Source organism: Ovis canadensis, chromosome 5, assembly GCF_042477335.2.
Source record: "Ovis canadensis isolate MfBH-ARS-UI-01 breed Bighorn chromosome 5, ARS-UI_OviCan_v2, whole genome shotgun sequence".
NCBI classification, from domain to species: domain Eukaryota; kingdom Metazoa; phylum Chordata; class Mammalia; order Artiodactyla; family Bovidae; genus Ovis; species Ovis canadensis.
In genome coordinates, this window is record NC_091249.1 from 81,340,180 (window position 1) to 81,359,763 (window position 19,584).

A 19,584-nucleotide genomic window follows, 5' to 3' on the forward strand; every position below is an offset into this window, starting at 1 on the left:
ACCAGTCCAGGTTCAATGTATGATACAGGGTTCTCAGGGCTGGTGCACTGGGATGACCCAGAAGGATGGGATGGGAAGGAAGGTGGGAGGGGGGTTCAGGATGGAGAACACATGTATACCCATGGCAGATTCATGTCAATGTATGGCAAAACCACTACAATATTGTGAAGTAATTAGCCTCCAATTAAAATAAATAAATTTATATTAAAAAAAAAAAACAAGCATCCAGCCCTCATGGACCACTTTGGTTGAGTAGCTTTGAATGTCCCCCAAATTACTTAAGCATGAGTTATTTCAGGGTTTACTCAAAGTGAAATTAATCTCCAGTCTTTTAACTGTTCATGTAGAAATGCTTCTAAATGATTACAATTATACTTACATTTAGCCTTTGTCTAATTCTTCTGGGAAAACCAACATTTAACTGAGTTGTGAAAAGAAATATAACACAGGTATTGATTCAATATGAAAAAGACCTTTTATCCTTCCAAAACAATTTTAAAAATCAAAGTGGTTTGAAGGCAATTTAGCATTTTGTAGAAATTGGTAACACTATCAAACAATACTATTATATTTGCAAACTCTTGTCTAAAAAAGAAAGCCTTTTTTGCTACTCTTTCCCTCTTTTTCCCTTGTATTTATTTCTGCCCTGCCTTGTTCTAAAAATCAGAGCCTGCCAGTTGTCAACATAAACACCTAGAACTGTGGCACTGAGGTAGCAAAAATATCATAAATTATATGGCTATTGATTTTCTTCTCCTGGTGTCTTCATGGTCTACTCAATATCATTGCTTCTTCTAACTGCTAAAATACCATCCTCCTCCCAAAGAAAGCATTTAATGCCTTGTATTTCCAGAACCCTGAGAAAACAAATTTGTCTATAATGGAAAAATCACACTCACCTCTATTTTTCTATCGGGTAAATAAAAACCTGTGCACACCATGATTTGAAACTTTGGGGACCCTAAGCAATATCACATTTGGAGTCACTTTATTTAAAAAAAAAAAAGGTGGGGGGGACAATCATCAAATGCTTGCATGTTAAGTCCTCTAAGTCCCAGTTTAGATGTGCTGATTTTAAGTTGTATTCAGGTATTCTTGACAGCCTTGGTAACTGAGGTAGAAGTGTTTTTTTCTATCTTCCCAATGAGAATTCTTGATGGAAAACAAGATTCATGAGGTCTGAAGATAATGTACAATTCGAAGAATTATGTTTCATGTTTTGAAGAGACCTCTGCAATGATCAGCAAGTTTGAGCCAATTTAGTATAAAAAATTAGGACTCTGTGACAGAGGTTGACTTTTCACAGTCGACCTAGCATGACTCTACCCAGTGTCCCTGACTCATAGGAATGCCATGGGAAACTGACTGAAAAATTCAGCAGCTGATTCAGAGGACTCTGACACGGTATTTTGTCACTGTCTTCTACAGTCAAGACCATAAAACCTTAGATTCTGGATCCAGGACTTAGTGATAGTCATCAATAATGTAGACATTGTCTTCTGCTTGGATAGGCTTCAGAGCTGCATTTTTCAAAGCTCCAGTGTGAGACTCTTTCAATGGAATCATACTGTAGAAAGAATAACATGAGTAAGAAAAAGGATCACTTCTCAAGTATGAGCAGCATATTTGTTTACGTTCATTCAAGCCTGAGTATTTGCATTTCTCAGAGCCCCATTCAAACATCCTATGAAATGAATAGAAGCTTCCAGAATTGTGAATATGAAGTTACAGGAAATTATTTTTAATAAGCAGGTAGAAAGTCACACCTTTTGGTTTCAAAAATCTCACACTGGTCTCTTTCAAGACACTCGTGCAATAGAACACAAAAAATTTATAGTCTAACAAGACAAATACCACACATCAAATTGAAGTATTAAACCAGGATGCACAGTCTCAAAGACGGCCAGGAAATGGTTTGGCTGGTGTTTTTCTACCCGAGGACTGTGACCCTTTAGTGAATGGTATTTAGTGGTATGTATCCTGTATTTAAGATAAATATATATATGTATACAAAATATCAGAGCATATCAGATGTAGCAAAATAGCATTGCTTCACCTAAGCATGTTCTAGATCCCAGAGTCAAAAATCACACCCTGCCTTAACAGTCAAAATTAGAAGCCATGGGTTAGGTGAGTTTTATGACATGAATGCTCACACATCAAGTGTACACAAAGGTCATTTGTGGAGTTTTGATATCAATGCTTTTTTACAGGTTGTCTGTAGGCACTATTTTTATTACCTAAGCCTGCCCAGAAATGATATGAAATGCACTGAATCTTCACTCAGCTCTGATCTTTAAACAGATTAGTCATACATGTATGGAAACAGGTTAGGGGTCAGTAGCCCACAATGAGTTAACATGATATAGCTGCCCCAAAAATAACATCATGAGGAAATAGACCTTTTTGTTTTTGTTTTGTTTGCTTTTCTATATTATACAGCATCTTCTATAATAAATATTTTCTTTTCTAATTAGGTGATTAAAACTGAAACTTTAAAAAAGTAAACATTGAAAGAACAAAAATGAACTAAAAGGATGTGATCATGTGTGGTTTTCTGTCTGTAGGGAGTACTTTTTTATTTTCCACTCTTGGAAGCTGACATCAAAAACTCCTAAAAGTCTGGTTTAGGACTCTAAGAGACCTGCTGTGTGATGTGACCTTGGATGTCACTTAACATCTCTAAACCTGTTTTCTAATTAGTAAACTGAGAATACTACTACTGCCTGTCTCACAGGTTTATTGCTGTGAAGGGCATGTCTCAATAATAAAATCCAGCATCTATGGAACACTTGCAATATGCTGGAGATTATTCAAGGCGTATTTTGTGGACTGGCTCATGTGATTAACTCAGATATAGGAAAGATTGGGTACAAACATCCAACGAAAGAGAACTAAGAATAATGGATGGCAGTTAAAGAGGGACAAATTCACAATCAAAGAAAGACTTGGCTTAAAGCCCAAGCTGGACCAGATGAAGCAGTTTATTCTGTTGGAAGTAGGTAGTGGTTTCCTACCTTTACAGATGCTTGGGAAAATGACCCCAGGGATGCATACAAAGATTTAATTTTTTATTGGGTGAAGGGGTAAATTTGCAAAAACTGTAAATTGAAATGCCTGTGAGGCCAGACAACTAATGTAAATGAACAGAGCAGGCTGGGTATGGAATAATAGGGGATGGTGGGAACCGTGGGGAGCTGGAGGCATGTCCCCAGCCCTGCCTTTGCGGTCTTCAGCTTGGAGGTGTCTTCCTCCAGATTTTTGCAGAGCTGCCTTCTGCTTCTTTGGGGCTCACTCACATAGCCTACTGCGCTGCTCCAGTACTCCCCATGGTATTTCTCTGGAAGTTCTATAAGGCCCTGCTTATTCATTTATATGTTTTCTGTCTGTTCTGCTCATCTTTATGGAATATAATAGAGATTCAATAGACATGCAATAAACAAAGCACTGAATGAAATCAAATAACAAACTAAACAACCCATTCAAATGATCCCTGAAACAATATCTGCAATTTAGTTCTCTTGCTCTAAGAGATAAGGTTTGAAGTGTTATCTCTGTAGCAGTTATGACACAATTCCAGGGAAATATAGAAATGCTTGGAGAAGGAAATGGCAACCCACTCCAGTATTCTTGCCTGGAGAATCCCAGGGAAGGAGGAGCCTGGTGGGCTGCCATCTATGGGGTCGCACAGAGTCAGACACAACTGAAGCGACTTAGCAGCAGCAGCAGCAGCATAGAGATGCTAAAATTATCACTGAAAGATTGAACAGCAATGGAGGTGCTCTATATACTAGATTTTCCAGGATCCAGAGTATAAAATGGAGAACTGGAAGGAAAAGAGGAGAGGGACAGAGAAATTTTCCTTATGTTTACTAGAGGAAGAACATCAAAAGGCCTATTAACACAAACCATTTCAAACATACCGTAGTAGCTCCGCCTTGCTACCCAGGCAAAAATATCCTAAATTGAGGGGGAAATGAAGAGAAAATTAAACATGCAAGCCAAAGAATTCATGAGATTTTTTTTCCAAACCAGTATATTATTATGATTATTACTTTAATATGAGCAAAATCAGTATAGCTTTCAGAGTCTAAAAAATAATTAATTTTGAAGAAAGAATATTTTTAAAAAGAAGGAGAAAAAAATCAATCTGGACCCTAATCTGATAACTCCAGGTAACTTCTCTTAAATCTCCAGGAGACAAGTAAGCCCCTTGGTATAGTGTATCTTGTGATTCATAAGTTTAGTGTATTGACCTACATGCCCTAGCTTACTTTAATGCCATTATATTCAATGAAAAAAAAAAACCCCTGAATATTGCACTTCTCCCATAGAAGACAGCTTTACACACACATACTCACACAGCTGGTGGAAGGAGACTAGGAGGTGTTGGATGACTGTCGTGTGAAGCCCTTTGTTCTCCTAGCTCTGAAATGATGTGCCCTCCTAATGTCTCTTGTGCTTCTTCTATTAAGTGGGTATTATAAAACCATCAACAGTTTTACCCCCAATAGGAATAAAAATTTGTTATTGAGGGAATGGGAAAAGAAGAAAATGGGAGGGAACAAATCTTGTATTTTACAGCGGCTTTTGACTTCCAAATCTCAACTTTACACAAGCAGTGCTTATTTCTCCATATTTAATTTCACCTATGGAGAATTTAAGTATCATGTTTATGGAACAATAAATTTGAGATAAATAAAAAAATTAAAAAAGCACAAGGTAAGAACCAAGGAAGTTATGTGAAACTGATATCTTATAGAATGTACAGCTACATGCATTTGGTGAAAGAGTACTCCTGTGGGCTCAAGAATATTTCTGAATATTTCAGTCCTGAGGTGACTTACTTCTCCTAATCCAGAAAACCACAAACATGACCAACAGTGCCAAAATAGTAACCGAGATGCCAATGTAGACTCCCTTGCTGGTGCTCATCCATGTTTCTTGTGCCAGCGCCGCAACCTACAGAAACATCAGCAGATCAAACACAAAACAGAAAAATAAAACAATCTTGTTAGAGTTATAGAAGAAAACATTTCAGAAAATAATATACCCAGACACGTTATGGTTTACTGGCCTCTGGCTAGTTCTGGATCATGAGGGTAATACCAAATGATGTAGAGTTAAAGCCTTATGATGAAATTCTAAGACAACTCAAAATTCAAAGTGTATTTGGGATTGGTGAAATGTTTACATCTTACTTGCAGTGGTATTTAGAGAAGGGTACAGATTTGTTAAAACTCACACTGTATGCTTCAAATGAATGTGCTTTATTATTATAATTTTACATATTACAAAAAAAATAAGCTCTTTGCATAAATAATCCTCTTATTTACTTATAAAAAACAATTTTGGTTCCTATGTAAGTTGCCATGGTTTTGCTATTTGAATGTGCTCAGTTACTGAAACTGGCCATTAATTTAAATACTTTTTTTGAGCTAGAATTCAAGATTCCATATCTTTATAAATGGGCATGGAAGTAGCTGCTCAGATTCATGGCTCTGCTTAACAATTAAAATGCTGTGCAATTGGGAAAAAAATTCCTAGTGTGAGAGATCATCACTTCCTAGAGTAAACCCAAAATATACCAGGCTATCATGCTTGTCTCCTTTACATAGCTTAATTCTAATTCAAAAGATGTCCCACCACGTAGGTATTTTAACAGAAAGGAAGTGGAAAATCAGAGAAAAAGATTAACTCTCAAGTCTCCTCCTGCATAAGAGTTTAATCTCTGGAGTCAGAATCCCAGATTAACTTTTATTTAGTTGCTCTGTGGCCCTAGCAAGTTATTTAGCCTCTTCAAACCTCTTTTTCTGTCAAATGCAGATTAAATAGGGTTCTTGGGAAAGGTACTTCAGGTACCTCCTGATAAACACTCTGAGGAATACAGAGGGGGGTGACCTAGCCTCTGAGCTGTCCTTGCCTAAATGGAAAACAGTCAGTGCCTTGGGAGGGAAAAGCTGTGTTATCACCTTACTTGTGGGAGGGAAAGCAGTTAGATGGAACACAGGGTTACAGGAAGCAGTCTTTGCTTGCTTTTTAAAAAATATTATGTTACATAAAACTGGAAGTTCATTTTAGAGTGTGCAGCTCAGGATAAAGCAAGGAAAACAAAAATCAACCATAATTTCAATAGCCAGAAATAGTTACTATTACCATTTTTCATTACATACTCTTCTAGAATTTTATCTTTCTAGTACTTTTCTTAACAGACACAGTTACTGTATCCAATGTATACTACAATATATACATCATTTAATTTTGTGTCTATAACCTATGCATAATAATTTTTTTTTTCATTTTTGGCAATGCTACATGGCATGTGGATCTTAGTTCCCTAATCAGCCATCAAACCTCTACTTACTTCATCGGAGGCATGAAGTCTTAATCATTGGACTGTCAGGGAGGTCCCAATGTTATCTGAAGAGTTAGTTTTTTCATTTAACAGTTGACACTGTCTTCTCATGACAGTAAGTACACTGCAGTGACAACACTTTCAATGGCAATAAATGGGCATGCTTAATTGATGTTATCAATCTCTTATTATTGAACATTTAGATTGTTTATAACATTTTCATGATTATAAACAGCAGCAATGTATATCTTGTTTTATACATCTTTATGTATATGTTCATTCTCCTCTTAAGATACAGCTCAAGAAGTTGACCTACTGGGTGGATATATATGCTCCTTGGTTTCAAGATACCTGAAAGACACCTTGACATCTTCATGGTCAAGACACATAAATCCCATGATTGTGCTGCCACCATTTGTGAACTTGCTTCTATATTGCTTACATTATATAGAAGAGATTAATAGCTGCTGAATATACCTGTCCTACAGGTAACTGAGGTCAAAAACATTCTCCTCATTCAGAGTGTTTGTTTCTTTTTTTAAAACTAGCATAAGTCTGACTGACATGATATTTACATGGTGGCAGTTCTGCTATTTAACAAGCACAACGAATTCAGCCCATATCCATCAGATCAATCAGTACCCATATCATTAGGGTGATTAAAATCTTTCATATCACTCCTACGTGGTAGTGTTCTCATTGTCACTAAGTTATGCAAAATAAGGCCATTTGACGTCACATTAACCCCACTTTACTTGAACTTGAATTTCTCTTACAATGTCCATGCTGCAATTTCTCCCCACTTGTAATCAAGATTACTCTCATACCTGAATCTGGTCATGTTTTTTGCTTCTAAGGGTTATTTGCAGATAGTGCAAGGAAAGTTGTTTCACCCAAGGGAGCCAAAAGCAAAAATCTCACTGATAATATCTTCTAACTTACACACAAAGATGAGGCTTTGATGAACATCATAAGACTATAGTCCCTTGGATTTTTCCCAAGCCAACTGTGGGAAAAGTGCAAGAACAAGTTACAGAATCACAAAGTTGTTGAAGACCATAGGACCTTAATATGTCATCTTATGGGGAGGATTATATATAGATAGACTCAGCAGTGGCCTCAAAATCTTTCTATAGGAGGAAAATTGGATTGGAAAAGGATACTAGGGGGCCTATGCTTAAGGAACCACACTTTTATTGACATAATATTTTTGGTGGGGATGGCCCCCATTCCACTACATTAATTCAAGTCATGGTGTTTCTCTAACAATGATCTAAGTCTTTCTTGTTATGTAATGCTAAGTCACTATGCCTGAATTAATTCACTCTTTTTTTCTTATTTTCTGGTTGGGAGAAATTCTGTCTTGGGTGTATATGTGTGTCTAGAGTAAAATATCACTTTTCAGGTATTTCTAACAAAGCAGTGCATCTATATAGACTTTTAAAATTAATTAAACTATCCCTATGTAAGAGTCAAATTCTTTTCCTCTATTTTTTAAATTAGAAAGAATCAATCTTTTGACTAGTCTGACAATAATAATCTCTAAATGTAACTTGATTCCAGAAGAGACATATAAGTGGACCAGGCTAATAAAATAGGAAGGACTATGCTTACAGTTTGATTGTTATGCCAATGGGGATCCGGAGACTGGGTCACAGTGCCATTTCCCTCTGCTCAAAAAGAAAGAAAATTAATGAGAATTACAAAAAGATATTGAACTTTCCTGCAGACACCAAATATATTCACACTGCCTTCTGGTAATGAAGGGAAAGTTGAATAATCATATGGCCTAATGCTGTAGGCATCCCAAGAATAATACCAAGTTAATAACATCTGTTACTTTAAGTAGTAAGGTTGTATTTCTTAACCATTTTGTCATGGACCGTTTGAAGATGAACCTTTTTTTTTCTCCCTATGGGGTTGAAAAATGCATGCTCACAGAAAATTTACTGACAATTTAGACAAGTCAGAGTGACCCATTCTCAGAACTAGGTTAAAAATTACCACTTACAGATAAATAATCAATACTTTCATGGCAGCTCAGAAACTTCCAATGACTGCTCAGAGGTCATTACACATCCAAAGAGCAGAAACCCTCTGTTCAAAATGAACATTACATTGGTTTTACATTCAAAATGTGAGTGAAATGCACTAAGATACCTCAACAGGTGGCATCCAACTCCTATATTATATGCTAGTCTGCCCAGATACTGATCTAAATGTGCTTTAGAAAATATGTTACAACACTCCCAAGGCCAGTGTACCTTATACTACCTAAACTCCCAATATAAAAGGATACTATGCCTTAAAAGTTTTCAATGTCCAAATTTTAATAGTATTTTGAAATATCTCTTTTGTCCCACAGAACATATACTGTTGGCCCTGCTAAGCAACTATAGGTCAAATACAGGACTCTCTCTTTACTGAGTATCTATTATATACAAGCATTTTACATCCTTATACCAACTTTCTTAATCCGAAATTTTAGATGAGGTGCTGAAATGGTTGAAGTTTCCAGCTCTACTAAAGGACAAGAGCCTCAGCTCATAACAACTGCACACGTTATGTTTCCATTCAGTGAAAATACTGCAGGTCTCAGAGATTCACATGCTACTGACAGAGCTATAAAACCATCATTTTCTAATGGTGGTAAAAATGAAGCAACCATACTCCCCCTAAGTTTCACACTTTACACTACTGTATCTACAAATTAAACATTCTGACACTGCTTCTTCAAGAGACAAAGACAGTGTCTAAGTCTAGTCTCTGTGTATGATTTATGTTATAACCTTAAATCCTTAAGCTATAGAATGAGTGATTTTGTAAAAAAAACAGCAAGGACTTGAGTCAGATGAAACTTGACTTCAGTGCTGACATGTCACTTACCAATGTGACCTCGACCAATGTCCTTTACATACACATTACATATATATGCATGTAAATGTATGTATTTACATTTCCAGCTGGTGTAACCTTGAACTAAAGCTGTTGATAGTACCCATCTCATAAAGTTATCACTTTAGATGATGCATGTAAGGTGCTTAACACCATATTAAACAAATATCAGATATCACAATTATGTTGCTATATAACAATAGGAGCAATGGGCAAGGGACACCATGCAATGGATTTTCCAAATATCATGTCCTTCATTCCTTACAAACATGTAGTGAGGAATGAAACAACTCGCCCATGGGCGTGCAGCTTGAAACTGCCATTGGTGGGCAGTGGAATTGGAAGTTGTTTGTCTCCAAAGTAGAACTAAATGTCCTCCTCAGTCTGGCAATGGCAAGAAATAAACCTGCCTTGAAAGAATTAAATGAGATAACGCACAACAATTTGCAGGCACATGCATCTGGAAAGGTAGGTGCAGGCCCTGTGAAAACCAAGATTCCTTCTGGACTAACATTCTTTGCTTTGTGAGGCTTTAACCCACTGAAGTGTGACTTGGGCACGGTGAGGATTTGGCTGAAGGGCCTCAGAGATGCTGCCAAGACGGCAACAGTCAGAGAAGTCGTGGGGACACAGCTGCTCCAACGTCTGTTCCATGCTGGCAAGTCTACTTGACCAGGTTTTAGTGACATATTTTAGGGAACAATTTCCCATTTTCTACTTTGTTCTTCCTCTTAGCCTAAAAGTGTGGGGTGCAGTTGCTCCAACTGCTCTTACCTGTATTTTTATCTGCTTTCTCTTTGTTTCTGTGCCAAGAAACAGTTCACACCAAGGATTCCACTTTCAAAACCAAATATCACTATTAGCTAATTTCAGTTAAATTGGTCCCTCTCTGAGTCCCGCTTCATGTCCATTTTCAGTTAAGAGCTTCCTTGAATGATTGGCACAGTAGGCTACCCTGGGTGTTTGCTACAGAATAGCAACTCCTGAGCATGATGAATCATACACAAAAGTCTTCAAAATCATACAAAATCTGACCTTATTTGGATGCTTCACAGGCACATGGACAAATAAACCAGTTCTGCATTACAAAGGAGTTCACATGTAGCACTCTCCAAATTTACCACCATGGTTAACAGAGTTAGCTGGGAAAGATGACAATTCAATATCATCTTTCTCCATTACAGGAAAAACAGACTAATCTTATATCTCAAAAGAACATGGACTTTCCAAAACTAGGGAGAACCGGGAGACTTTTGGAGTAGAATAGCACAATCCTAGCAAGCCGTGCCTCTTTGGTTCTGGTGTCCATGTTCTCAACCAAACTCAAAGTATCCATGTGAAATGAAAGCTCAACAAGGCAGCAGGGGAGCCTCCTGGCTCTGTGTAGTTTCTGGCGCTTAGAGGTGACCAGTTTGGTCTGGACCAGTTTCGATTTAATTGTTTTAAGGCTCTGTCCAGGGAAGTATGCCTAGAAATAAGTTTAAAGACCAGGCTGATTCATTTTATTTAGAGAAATGTGGATACGCATGTGGATGGTCCCAAATCATACTACCTGCCTATGTCACACAAATGTACATATTTCTGGACATTCTAAGTAACAGTCATAATTGCCACTCTATCACTTACCTTGTAACTGTGTCCCCAGGTCTTTATCTCAAATAACGCTTGTAAGAATAAGTAATATTTCCTCCATTTGCCAAAGGATAAAAACAGATTCAAAGAGGGTAATAAGACATTTGTTCAAGTTGCATAGCTGAGTGGAATAGCCATTGTTGGCATTCAAGTCACGCTTGTCTTTTTTCAGAATATGTGCTCTGAACAATGTGCTAATATTTATCAAAATTTGAATGCTCCCAGGTGTTCAGAAAAGAAACTGAAGTTACCTGTTGAACAAGAGTGCCATGGTGAGCTGGTTATGTTTGTTTCATACAGGGTAGCAGGCTGGGTTTCTGCTGTCTGAGTTGGAGAAGATAAAGAAGCTATAGGAATGACAAGAACGGAAAAATAGTGTTCAATTAGTGGAGGAAAATTTACACCCCCAGCAGAAAGAACAAACAAACAAAACTAAATCAGAAATTACCCTTTGACTCTTTCTTAGAAATGTATTAATAGATGTCCTTGAGGTATGGACATCTTACCCTGCTGTGTAGGCATTTCATTATCATGAACAAATCTGATTTAGATAATGATCTGAGAGCCTAAAAACAGAATTATTCCACTTTCTATACTTCTTTTGTTGTTCAGTTGCTAAGTCATGTCCGACTCTTTCCAGCCCCATGACTGCAGCATGCCATGCTTCCCTGTCCTTCTCTGTCTCCTGGAGTTTGCTCAAACTCATGTCCATTGAGTCAGCAATACTGTCTACCCATCTCATTCTCTGCCACCTTCTTCTCCTTTTGCCTTCAGTCTTTCCCAGCATCAGGGTCTTTTCCAAGGAGTCAGCTGTTTGCATAAGGTGGGCAAAGTATTGGAGCTTCAGCTTTAGCATCAATCCTGGGGTGGTCATAAGAATTAAGGGGCTTAATACTTATATAAAGCAGTTAGCATGTTTCCTGACACAGCAAACAGAGTAAGCATTAGCTTCACTGAAATCTTATCCTCAAGTGTTGGGTTAGGCTTCAAAATGGATTAAATGATCTCTATTCAGATTTCCCTCATAATTCTATGTTAAACTGGGCCGAATGCACCATCCTTCTAAGATGTCCATGACCAGCGGTCTGGCTTCTTTTTTTTTTTTGCTATTAATGATTCCTTTGAGAATCTAATAAAAACCATAGGTCCCTCTCACTCTTAAAATGCTTAGAGATACAAAAGATGAATATAAGAGGGTACAAGTGGTTCACAGATTCTGTTTTGGAAACCTGTTAAGAATTCCTATCCTAGATTGTACATCTGCGTTAACACAGTGCCCTGGATGGTGTGTATCCTTACTTTAAAAACTTCTGCACTTAGCAGTACTTTTGCTTACCTGGCTGGATGTCCTTTTTGGGTGCTGGCATTGGAAGACCAGAAGTAGAGGACCTCGCTGTCACTGGAGCAGTGGGGACTGTCATGGTTGGAGTAATGGTGTTGATTGTTGTTGGCATAACAGTGGTGGTGGTTGTTGGAGCAGTGGTGACCATTGTGGTTGGAGTAGAGGTGGCAGTTGTCTTTCTTGTAGTGGTTCTTCTTGGAGTAGAGGTGGTAGTTGTCTTTCTTGTAGTGGTGGTTCTTCCTGGAGTAGTGGTGGTGGTTGTCCTTCTTGTAGTGGGTGTTCTTGGAGTAGTGGTGGCAGTTGTCTTTCTTGTAGTGGTTCTTCTTGGAGTAGAGGTGGCAGTTGTCTTTCTTGTAGTGGTTCTTCCTGGAGTAGTGGTGGTGGTTGTCTTTCTTGTAGTGGGTGTTCTTGGAGTAGAGGTGGCAGTTGTCTTTCTTGTAGTGGTTCTTCCTGGAGTAGTGGTTCTGGTTGTCTTTCTTGTAGTGGGTGTTCTTGGAGTAGTGATGGCAGTTGTCTTTCTTGTAGTGGTACTTCTTGGACTAGTGGTGGCACGTGTCTTTCTTGTAGTGGGTGTTCTTGGAGTAGAGGTGGTAGTTGTCTTTCTTGTAGTGGTGGTTCTGCCAGGAGTAGTGGTGGTGGTTGTCCTTCTTGTAGTGGGTGTTCTTGGAGTAGTGGTGGCAGTTGTCTTTCTTGTAGTGGGTGTTCTTGGAGTAGTGGTGGTGGTTGTCTTTCTTGTAGTGGTACTTCTTGGAGTAGTGGTGGCACGTGTCTTTCTTGTAGTGGGTGTTCTTGGAGTAGTGGTGGCAGTTGTCTTTCTTGTAGTGGTTCTTCTTGGAGTAGAGGTGGTAGTTGTCTTTCTTGTAGTGGTTCTTCCTGGAGTAGCGGTGGCAGTTGTCTTTCTTGTAGTGGGTGTTCTTGGAGTAGTGGTGGCAGTTGTCTTTCTTGTACTGGGTGTTCTTGGAGTAGTGGTGGTGGTTGTCTTTCTTGTAGTGGTGGTTCTTCCTGGAGTAGTGGTGGTGGTTGTCTTTCTTGTAGTGGGTGTTCTTGGAGTAGTGGTGGTTGTCTTTCTTGTAGTGAGTGTTCTTGGAGTAGTGGTGGTGGTTGTCTTTCCTGTAGTGGTTCTTCTTGGAGTAGAGGTGGTAGTTGTCTTTCTTGTAGTGGTACTTCTTGGAGTAGTGGTGGCACGTGTCTTTCTTGTAGTGGTGGTTCTTCCTGGAGTAGTGGTGGTGGTTGTCTTTCTTGTAGTGGGTGTTCTTGGAGTAGTGGTGGCAGTTGTCTCTCTTGTAGTGGTTGTTCTTTGATTAGGCGTGGTAGTTGTCCTTCTTGTAGTGGTTCTCCTTGGAGTCCTTCTTGTAGTGGTTCTTCTTCAAGTCCTTCTTGTAGTGGTTCTTCTTGGAGTCCTTCTTGTAGTGGTTCTTCTTGGAGTCCTTCTTGTAGTGGTTCCTCTTGGAGTCCTTCTTGTAGTAGTTCTTCTTGGAGTCCTTCCTGTAGTGGTTCTCCTTGGAGTCCTTCCTGTAGTGGTTCTCCTTGGAGTCCTTCTTGTAGTGGTTCTCCTTGGAGTCCTTCTTGTAGTGGTTCTCCTTGGAGTCCTTCTTGTAGTGGTTCTTCTTGGAGTCCTTCCTGTAGTGGTTCTCCTTGGAGTCCTTCTTGTAGTGGTTCTCCTTGGAGTCCTTCTTGTAGTGGTTCTCCTTGGAGTCCTTCTTGTAGTGGTTCTCCTTGGAGTCCTTCTTGTAGTGGTTCTTCTTGGAGTCCTTCTTGTAGTGGTTCTCCTTGGAGTCCTTCTTGTAGTGGTTCTTCTTGGAGTCCTTCTTGTAGTGGTTCTTCTTGGAGTAGTGGTGGTGGTTGTTGGAGTAGTGGTGGTTGTTGTTGTAGGTGGAGCTAGAAATCAACATGAAAGCAGGGATTCATCAAGCAGCAGGAAACAAGAGACTCGTGCTGGGCCTGTGCACCAACACAACCAAGGAGACTGTCCCTGGCAGAACTCAGCACTTATCTCCCAGGAACTCCAAGTTCTTGTCATTGGTCAACTAGAATCTGTGACTGAGGAGGGAGTGAACACATGGTCACAACAAGGCAACAGTGGCATTTAAAGGATGATATTTTGGGAGGTGTTGCTATTAAAAAATGACACATGGGATTTGTGTTGAAGCACTTTGTAAAGACTAGTCATACATATCAGATTCACATATCTTCATAAACATCTGTGAGGGAGGGAAAAGTGTCTAGAGCCTGAAGCTGTCCTTTTCCTCTCAGCACTACATGACTAGAACCCAAATACTAGTTCCGAAGAACCAGAATATTGACCAAATAAATAGCATTCGCTTCTGTCACTTCTAAGGGTACCCTCCCAACATATCTGCATCCTAAATGTGGATTAATTCACATCATTAACATACGCTGGATAACACAGATGTCATATGCTACCTGGGAAGCCCTGAAAACAGTCATAGATAGTATACACATGAATGGATGGGGCTGTGTTCTAATAAACCTTTATTCATTTAAAAAAAAAAAAAAACCCTGTTGGTGAGCTTCTTTTATAATCTGATCTGGTCGTATGGCTACAGTTTGCTGACCTGGGTCTAACAGTGTAGTTAAAGATGCTGAAGAACAGTGCAGACTCAATCCCCTCCCTTCAGTTTAAAATGAAACCTAAGAAAAAGAGGAAGCAAGAAAAACATCTGATCAAAGGAGTATAGCAAGGAGGCAATTTAATCAGCTTGTTACACTAATGTGTCTTCCTCAGCAATAAATATTTCCTAGGGAAGAAGCTAGGACACTAAGCCTAGGAAAAGCTGCTGAGGAAGAGCCCTAAGAGGGGTTGAAAGTAAGCTCATTCTGTGAAAAGTTCAAGAAAACTTAAGTAAAGTATCAGATTGGAGGCAGAGAGTCACTTTGGCTCAGTTATGAACCTGTTTTCCACTGGACAGAGCAGTGACTTTGCAAATATTCATCTGTTAAAGAATTTATAAGCACTATAAATGTCCGCTACTCATTTCTTTCTTCCTCCAGGCCAATCATATAATTTTGCAACTCCAAAATAATCTCTTCTCCACACACAGCCTCATGCCACATGTGTATAGCTCCAGCATCTTTGGGCTTTCTTAAATTGATTCCTAGATGTTTTCCCAGAGTCAGCTATTTTCTGTATCAGAATTGACTTTATTTTACTTGCCTTCATAAAATAAACTAAGTGTCCTTGATCAAGTAGGAAAAATTATGAAATTGAAATATCAAGTTCCTTTAAACTAAAAAGGAGAACTAGCTTATAAAGGCTCTGAGTATTGGGTTGCGTTTTCATTAGAAACTTTAGTGGGAAAATACTTACTATGCTAGAGCACTAGAAACCAGGAAATCCTTTAGAACCTGCTCCTTTCGCCAAGTGGTAAGAAAAATTAAAATGTCTATATCAAGATAGAAAAACATAAACTTCCTAGACTTTTGGATTCCACACAATTCTTAAGCCAAAAGAAATAGTTATTGAGATGAAAATGTTCTCATATTGCAATAGGGTGATTTTAATTTTTAAACAAGCAATTTAGTGATATGATGTGAGTGAAAGTGAAAGTCACTCAGTTGTGTGCAACTCTTTGCGATGCCAGGGACTATAGAGTTCATGGGATTTTCCAGGCCATAATACTGGACAGGGTAGCCATTCACTTCTCTAGGGATCTTCCCAACTCAGGGATCAAACCCAGGTCTCCTGCATTGCAGGCTGATTCTTTACCAGCTGAGCCATGATATGGTGTGAATTCTGCTTCAAAAAATCCAAGGGTAGAGGGAGGGGATGAAACTATATAGACTCTTTCAATGTATATGCAACAAAATTGAGTTGACAGTTGTCTAAACCAAATGATACATCTATTTGACAGGACCTTATATTACCTGTTTTATATGTGTGAAACTCTCTATGAGTCTTAAAATGTTAAGAAAGGACATTTGAAAATTCTCCGAAGAAATTACCTCACAGAAAAGGTCAGATTTTCAAGAAGAAGAAATTCAGCTCCATAAAAATATTCACTATATCTCAGTGTGGAACAGTGAATGCTTTTTCATGAACCAACTAGTATTCCTGAAGCACTGCTTCAGGAGACAGTTTGCTGACTAGGAAGATCCTCTAGCCTATGGTCTTGAATCAAGGTTAGTCTTAACACTTCACTCTACACAAATACAAGGTATTCAGTTGAAGAGTTATTAGAAAACAAGATCATAGGAAAGTTTTCTTTGCCTACTAAAGGAAAAGAAAGTTAGTATCAAACAGAAAACTCTTATTTCTGGGAACCCACAGGAAGTGATCAAAGAAGTAGGAAGACAAGCTCACCTGGATTGACCCTCAACTCTAGGGTGGTTTTTATGTCATTGATCCGCCTTCTCATCTCAATTCGGCAACAGTACAAGCCAGTGTCAGACACGGCAGCATTGTTTATGGTCAAAGACACATCCCTTCCAGGAATATTTCCATTTAGCTGATAACGTCCATCGCTCTGATAGGTGACTCTGTATCCATCAGTCCAGATGATGTTAGTTCCACAATGAGACCAAGGACATGCCCCTCGGCCCCAACACATTTTTGTGACTTCTCCATTATAGTAGCAGGGTAGAGTGACATTCTGACCTGCCACTCCAGTCACTTGATAGTAAGCTATTACACCATCTATAAATAACGAGAAACCAGAGCATGAGGTCTCAAAATTTTAACTTTAATTTTATTTTCATTTTCTTCTTTATATAGTTTATGTTGTTTGAAATTATCTAACTATATCTTGAGTTTTTAAGTTTAATATATGCATTTTTCTGGTAAATTATATACTTTAGCAGTATTATTATTAACCAGATATAACAATAACCTCAGATATGCAGATGACACCACCTTTATGGCAGAAAGTGAAGATGAACTAAAAAGCCTCTAGATGAAAGCGAAAGAGGAGAGTGAAAAAGTTGGCTGAAAGCTCAACATTCATAAAATGAAGATCATGGCATCCAGTCCCATCACTTCATGGCAGATAGATGGGGAAACAGTGGAAACAGTGTCAGACTTTATTTTTGGGGCTCCAAAATCACTGCAGATGGTGATTGGAGCCATGAAATTAAAAGATGTTTACTCCTTGGAAGAAAAGTTATGACCAACCTAGACAGCATATTCAAAAGCAGAGACATTACTTTGCAAACATAGGTCCATCTAGTCAAGGTTATGGTTTTCCCCGTGGTCATGTATGGATATGAGAGTTGGACTATGAATAAAGCTGAGCGCCAAAGAATTGATGCTTTTGTACTGTGGTGTTGGAGAAGACTCTTGAGAGTCCCTTGGACTGCAAGGAGGTCCAACCAGTACATTCTGAAGGAGATCAGCCCTGGGTTTTCTTTGGAAGGAATGATGCTAAAGCTGAAATTCCAGTACTTTGGCCAACTTATGCAAAGAGCTGACTCATTCGAAAAGACTCAGATGCTGGGAGGGATTGGGGGCAGGAGAAGGGGACGACAGAGGATGAGATGTCTGGATGGCATCACTGACTCTATGGATGTGAGTCTGAGTAAACTCAGGAGTTGGTGATGGACAGGGAGGCCTGGTGTGCTGCGATTCATGGGGTCGCAAGGCATCAGACACAACTGAGCGACTGAACTGAACTGAACTGATATTTGAGGATGAAAGATCAGATAAATATTTTTCTGTATTCAGCATTACTTCCTAATAGGACAGGTTTATGGAGAGACAGTATCAAGATAAAAAGCAGAAATATGTTCAGTCTTTTGGTGAATATGATTCAAATTCTTCTCCAAAATGTTTGAAACAAATGACACTCCAGCAATGCATCAGTGTGTGTGCATTTTATCCTGTGTTTGACAGGTATCTGTTTACTAAATGTTAATACATACAGGTAGCTATTCCTCTCCCCTAGATTCAATTACTGTCTCAGTTGAAATCTGATTTTAAAACTGTGTTGCATTTATAATTTTGATTTTCAATTTTACTGCAATTTTTTAAATGGCTATCCAAAAAATTTCACCTCACAAACCTCTAAGTTAAAGAAAAAACAGCTAATATCCTACTTACAGCATCATTGGCTAGAAGGCAGAAGCCTAGTAAACTCTTTAGAAATCAGTTTTTAGAAAAAAGGGTTTATAATACTCTCAGAAGGAACTGAGGCTTATAATGGGCTTTGCTGTTTTTGTTTAGTTGCTAAGTTATATTAGACTCTTGGCAACCCCACAGACTGTAGCCCACCAGAGTCCTCTGTTCATGGAATTTCCCAGGCAAGAATTCTGGAGTGGGTTGCCATTTCCTTCTCCAGGGGATCTTCCTGACTCTGGGATCAAACCCATGTCTCCTGCATTGGTAGGTCTTTAACAATGAGCCACCTGGGAAGCCCATCATGGGATTTAAGATCCATTAAAATAAAATTCAAGCAGGGATCCCTTCTTGTGAGTTGATGACTGCCCTGCAATGGAGCACTGTCCTGTTAGCCAGGTGAAACCAAAAAATTGGACAATATGCAATCAAATATTAAATTTTACCTCTTAAAAACAAACAGGCAGGAAAACTCTCTCCTGCAGCAGTGGTTTAAAAAACTGTATTGCCAAATGAAGTCTGAGTGGTCCTTAAAAGAAATCTGAGATTCAACAACCAGTCATAGTTAGAACTGGGCTGTAAGTCTGGGAAATGCTCTGGGAATAAAACACTCATTATTATATAAAATAAGTCTAGTTTTTAATACTGGAATTCTGATTATATTTCATTTTTCTTAATATCATTTTTGAACTATAAAGGTAATTTATGCTGATTATACAAATTGTTACAGAATATAATTTTAAAATGTACTTTTCCTCATATTCCTACCTCTATAGATTTTTTTTAATTTAGGATTATGTCTATTCCTAAAAATTTCTCCTATCTCATAGAATGTTAAAATATGAGCTAAATTAAATTATTTTATTAAAAATTTAATTTTTTTGTTTATTGACTTAAAAAAAAATTTTGGCCGCATGGCACCGTATGTGGGATCTTAGTTCCCCAAACAGGGATAGAACTCATGATTCCTGCATTGCAAACACAAAGTTTTAACCATTGGAAAACCAGGGAAGTTAAAATATTTTCTTCTTAAAAGAAAGAGTTACAAATGGTTAAAAATATCAAAAAATACAAAATGGTACAATAAAGGACTTGTCTCCTTCCCACCCATCCCCATTTCTTCTTCCCACCCTCGTCCACGGTTACTCTTTCTTACATACACTTGAGTAGTTCATGCATACACATCCATCTACCTACTTTTTTTTTTTAATTTAAACACAAATGGCAGCATAAGCTGTACTGTACTGTAGCATGCCTTATTCACCTACCCATAGATTTTTTAATTCTTAGAAT

The 19,584-nt window shown here is 38.4% G+C and overlaps 1 protein-coding gene across 1 annotated transcript; it reads right to left on the bottom strand.

The window, feature by feature from the left end:
* Positions 1-452: 452 nt before the first annotated feature.
* On the bottom strand, positions 453-13,221 carry LOC138441463 (hepatitis A virus cellular receptor 1-like). The gene is made up of 6 exons (XM_069592491.1): positions 12,219-13,221; positions 11,134-11,229; positions 7,970-8,025; positions 4,848-4,962; positions 3,924-3,960; positions 453-1,567 (listed from the first exon to the last, which is right to left on the bottom strand). The coding sequence occupies exons 1-6, from the start codon at positions 12,370-12,372 to the stop codon at positions 1,465-1,467; spliced, it is 561 nt and encodes a 186-aa protein (XP_069448592.1). The 5' UTR covers positions 12,373-13,221; the 3' UTR covers positions 453-1,464.
* Positions 13,222-19,584: the final 6,363 nt, after the last annotated feature.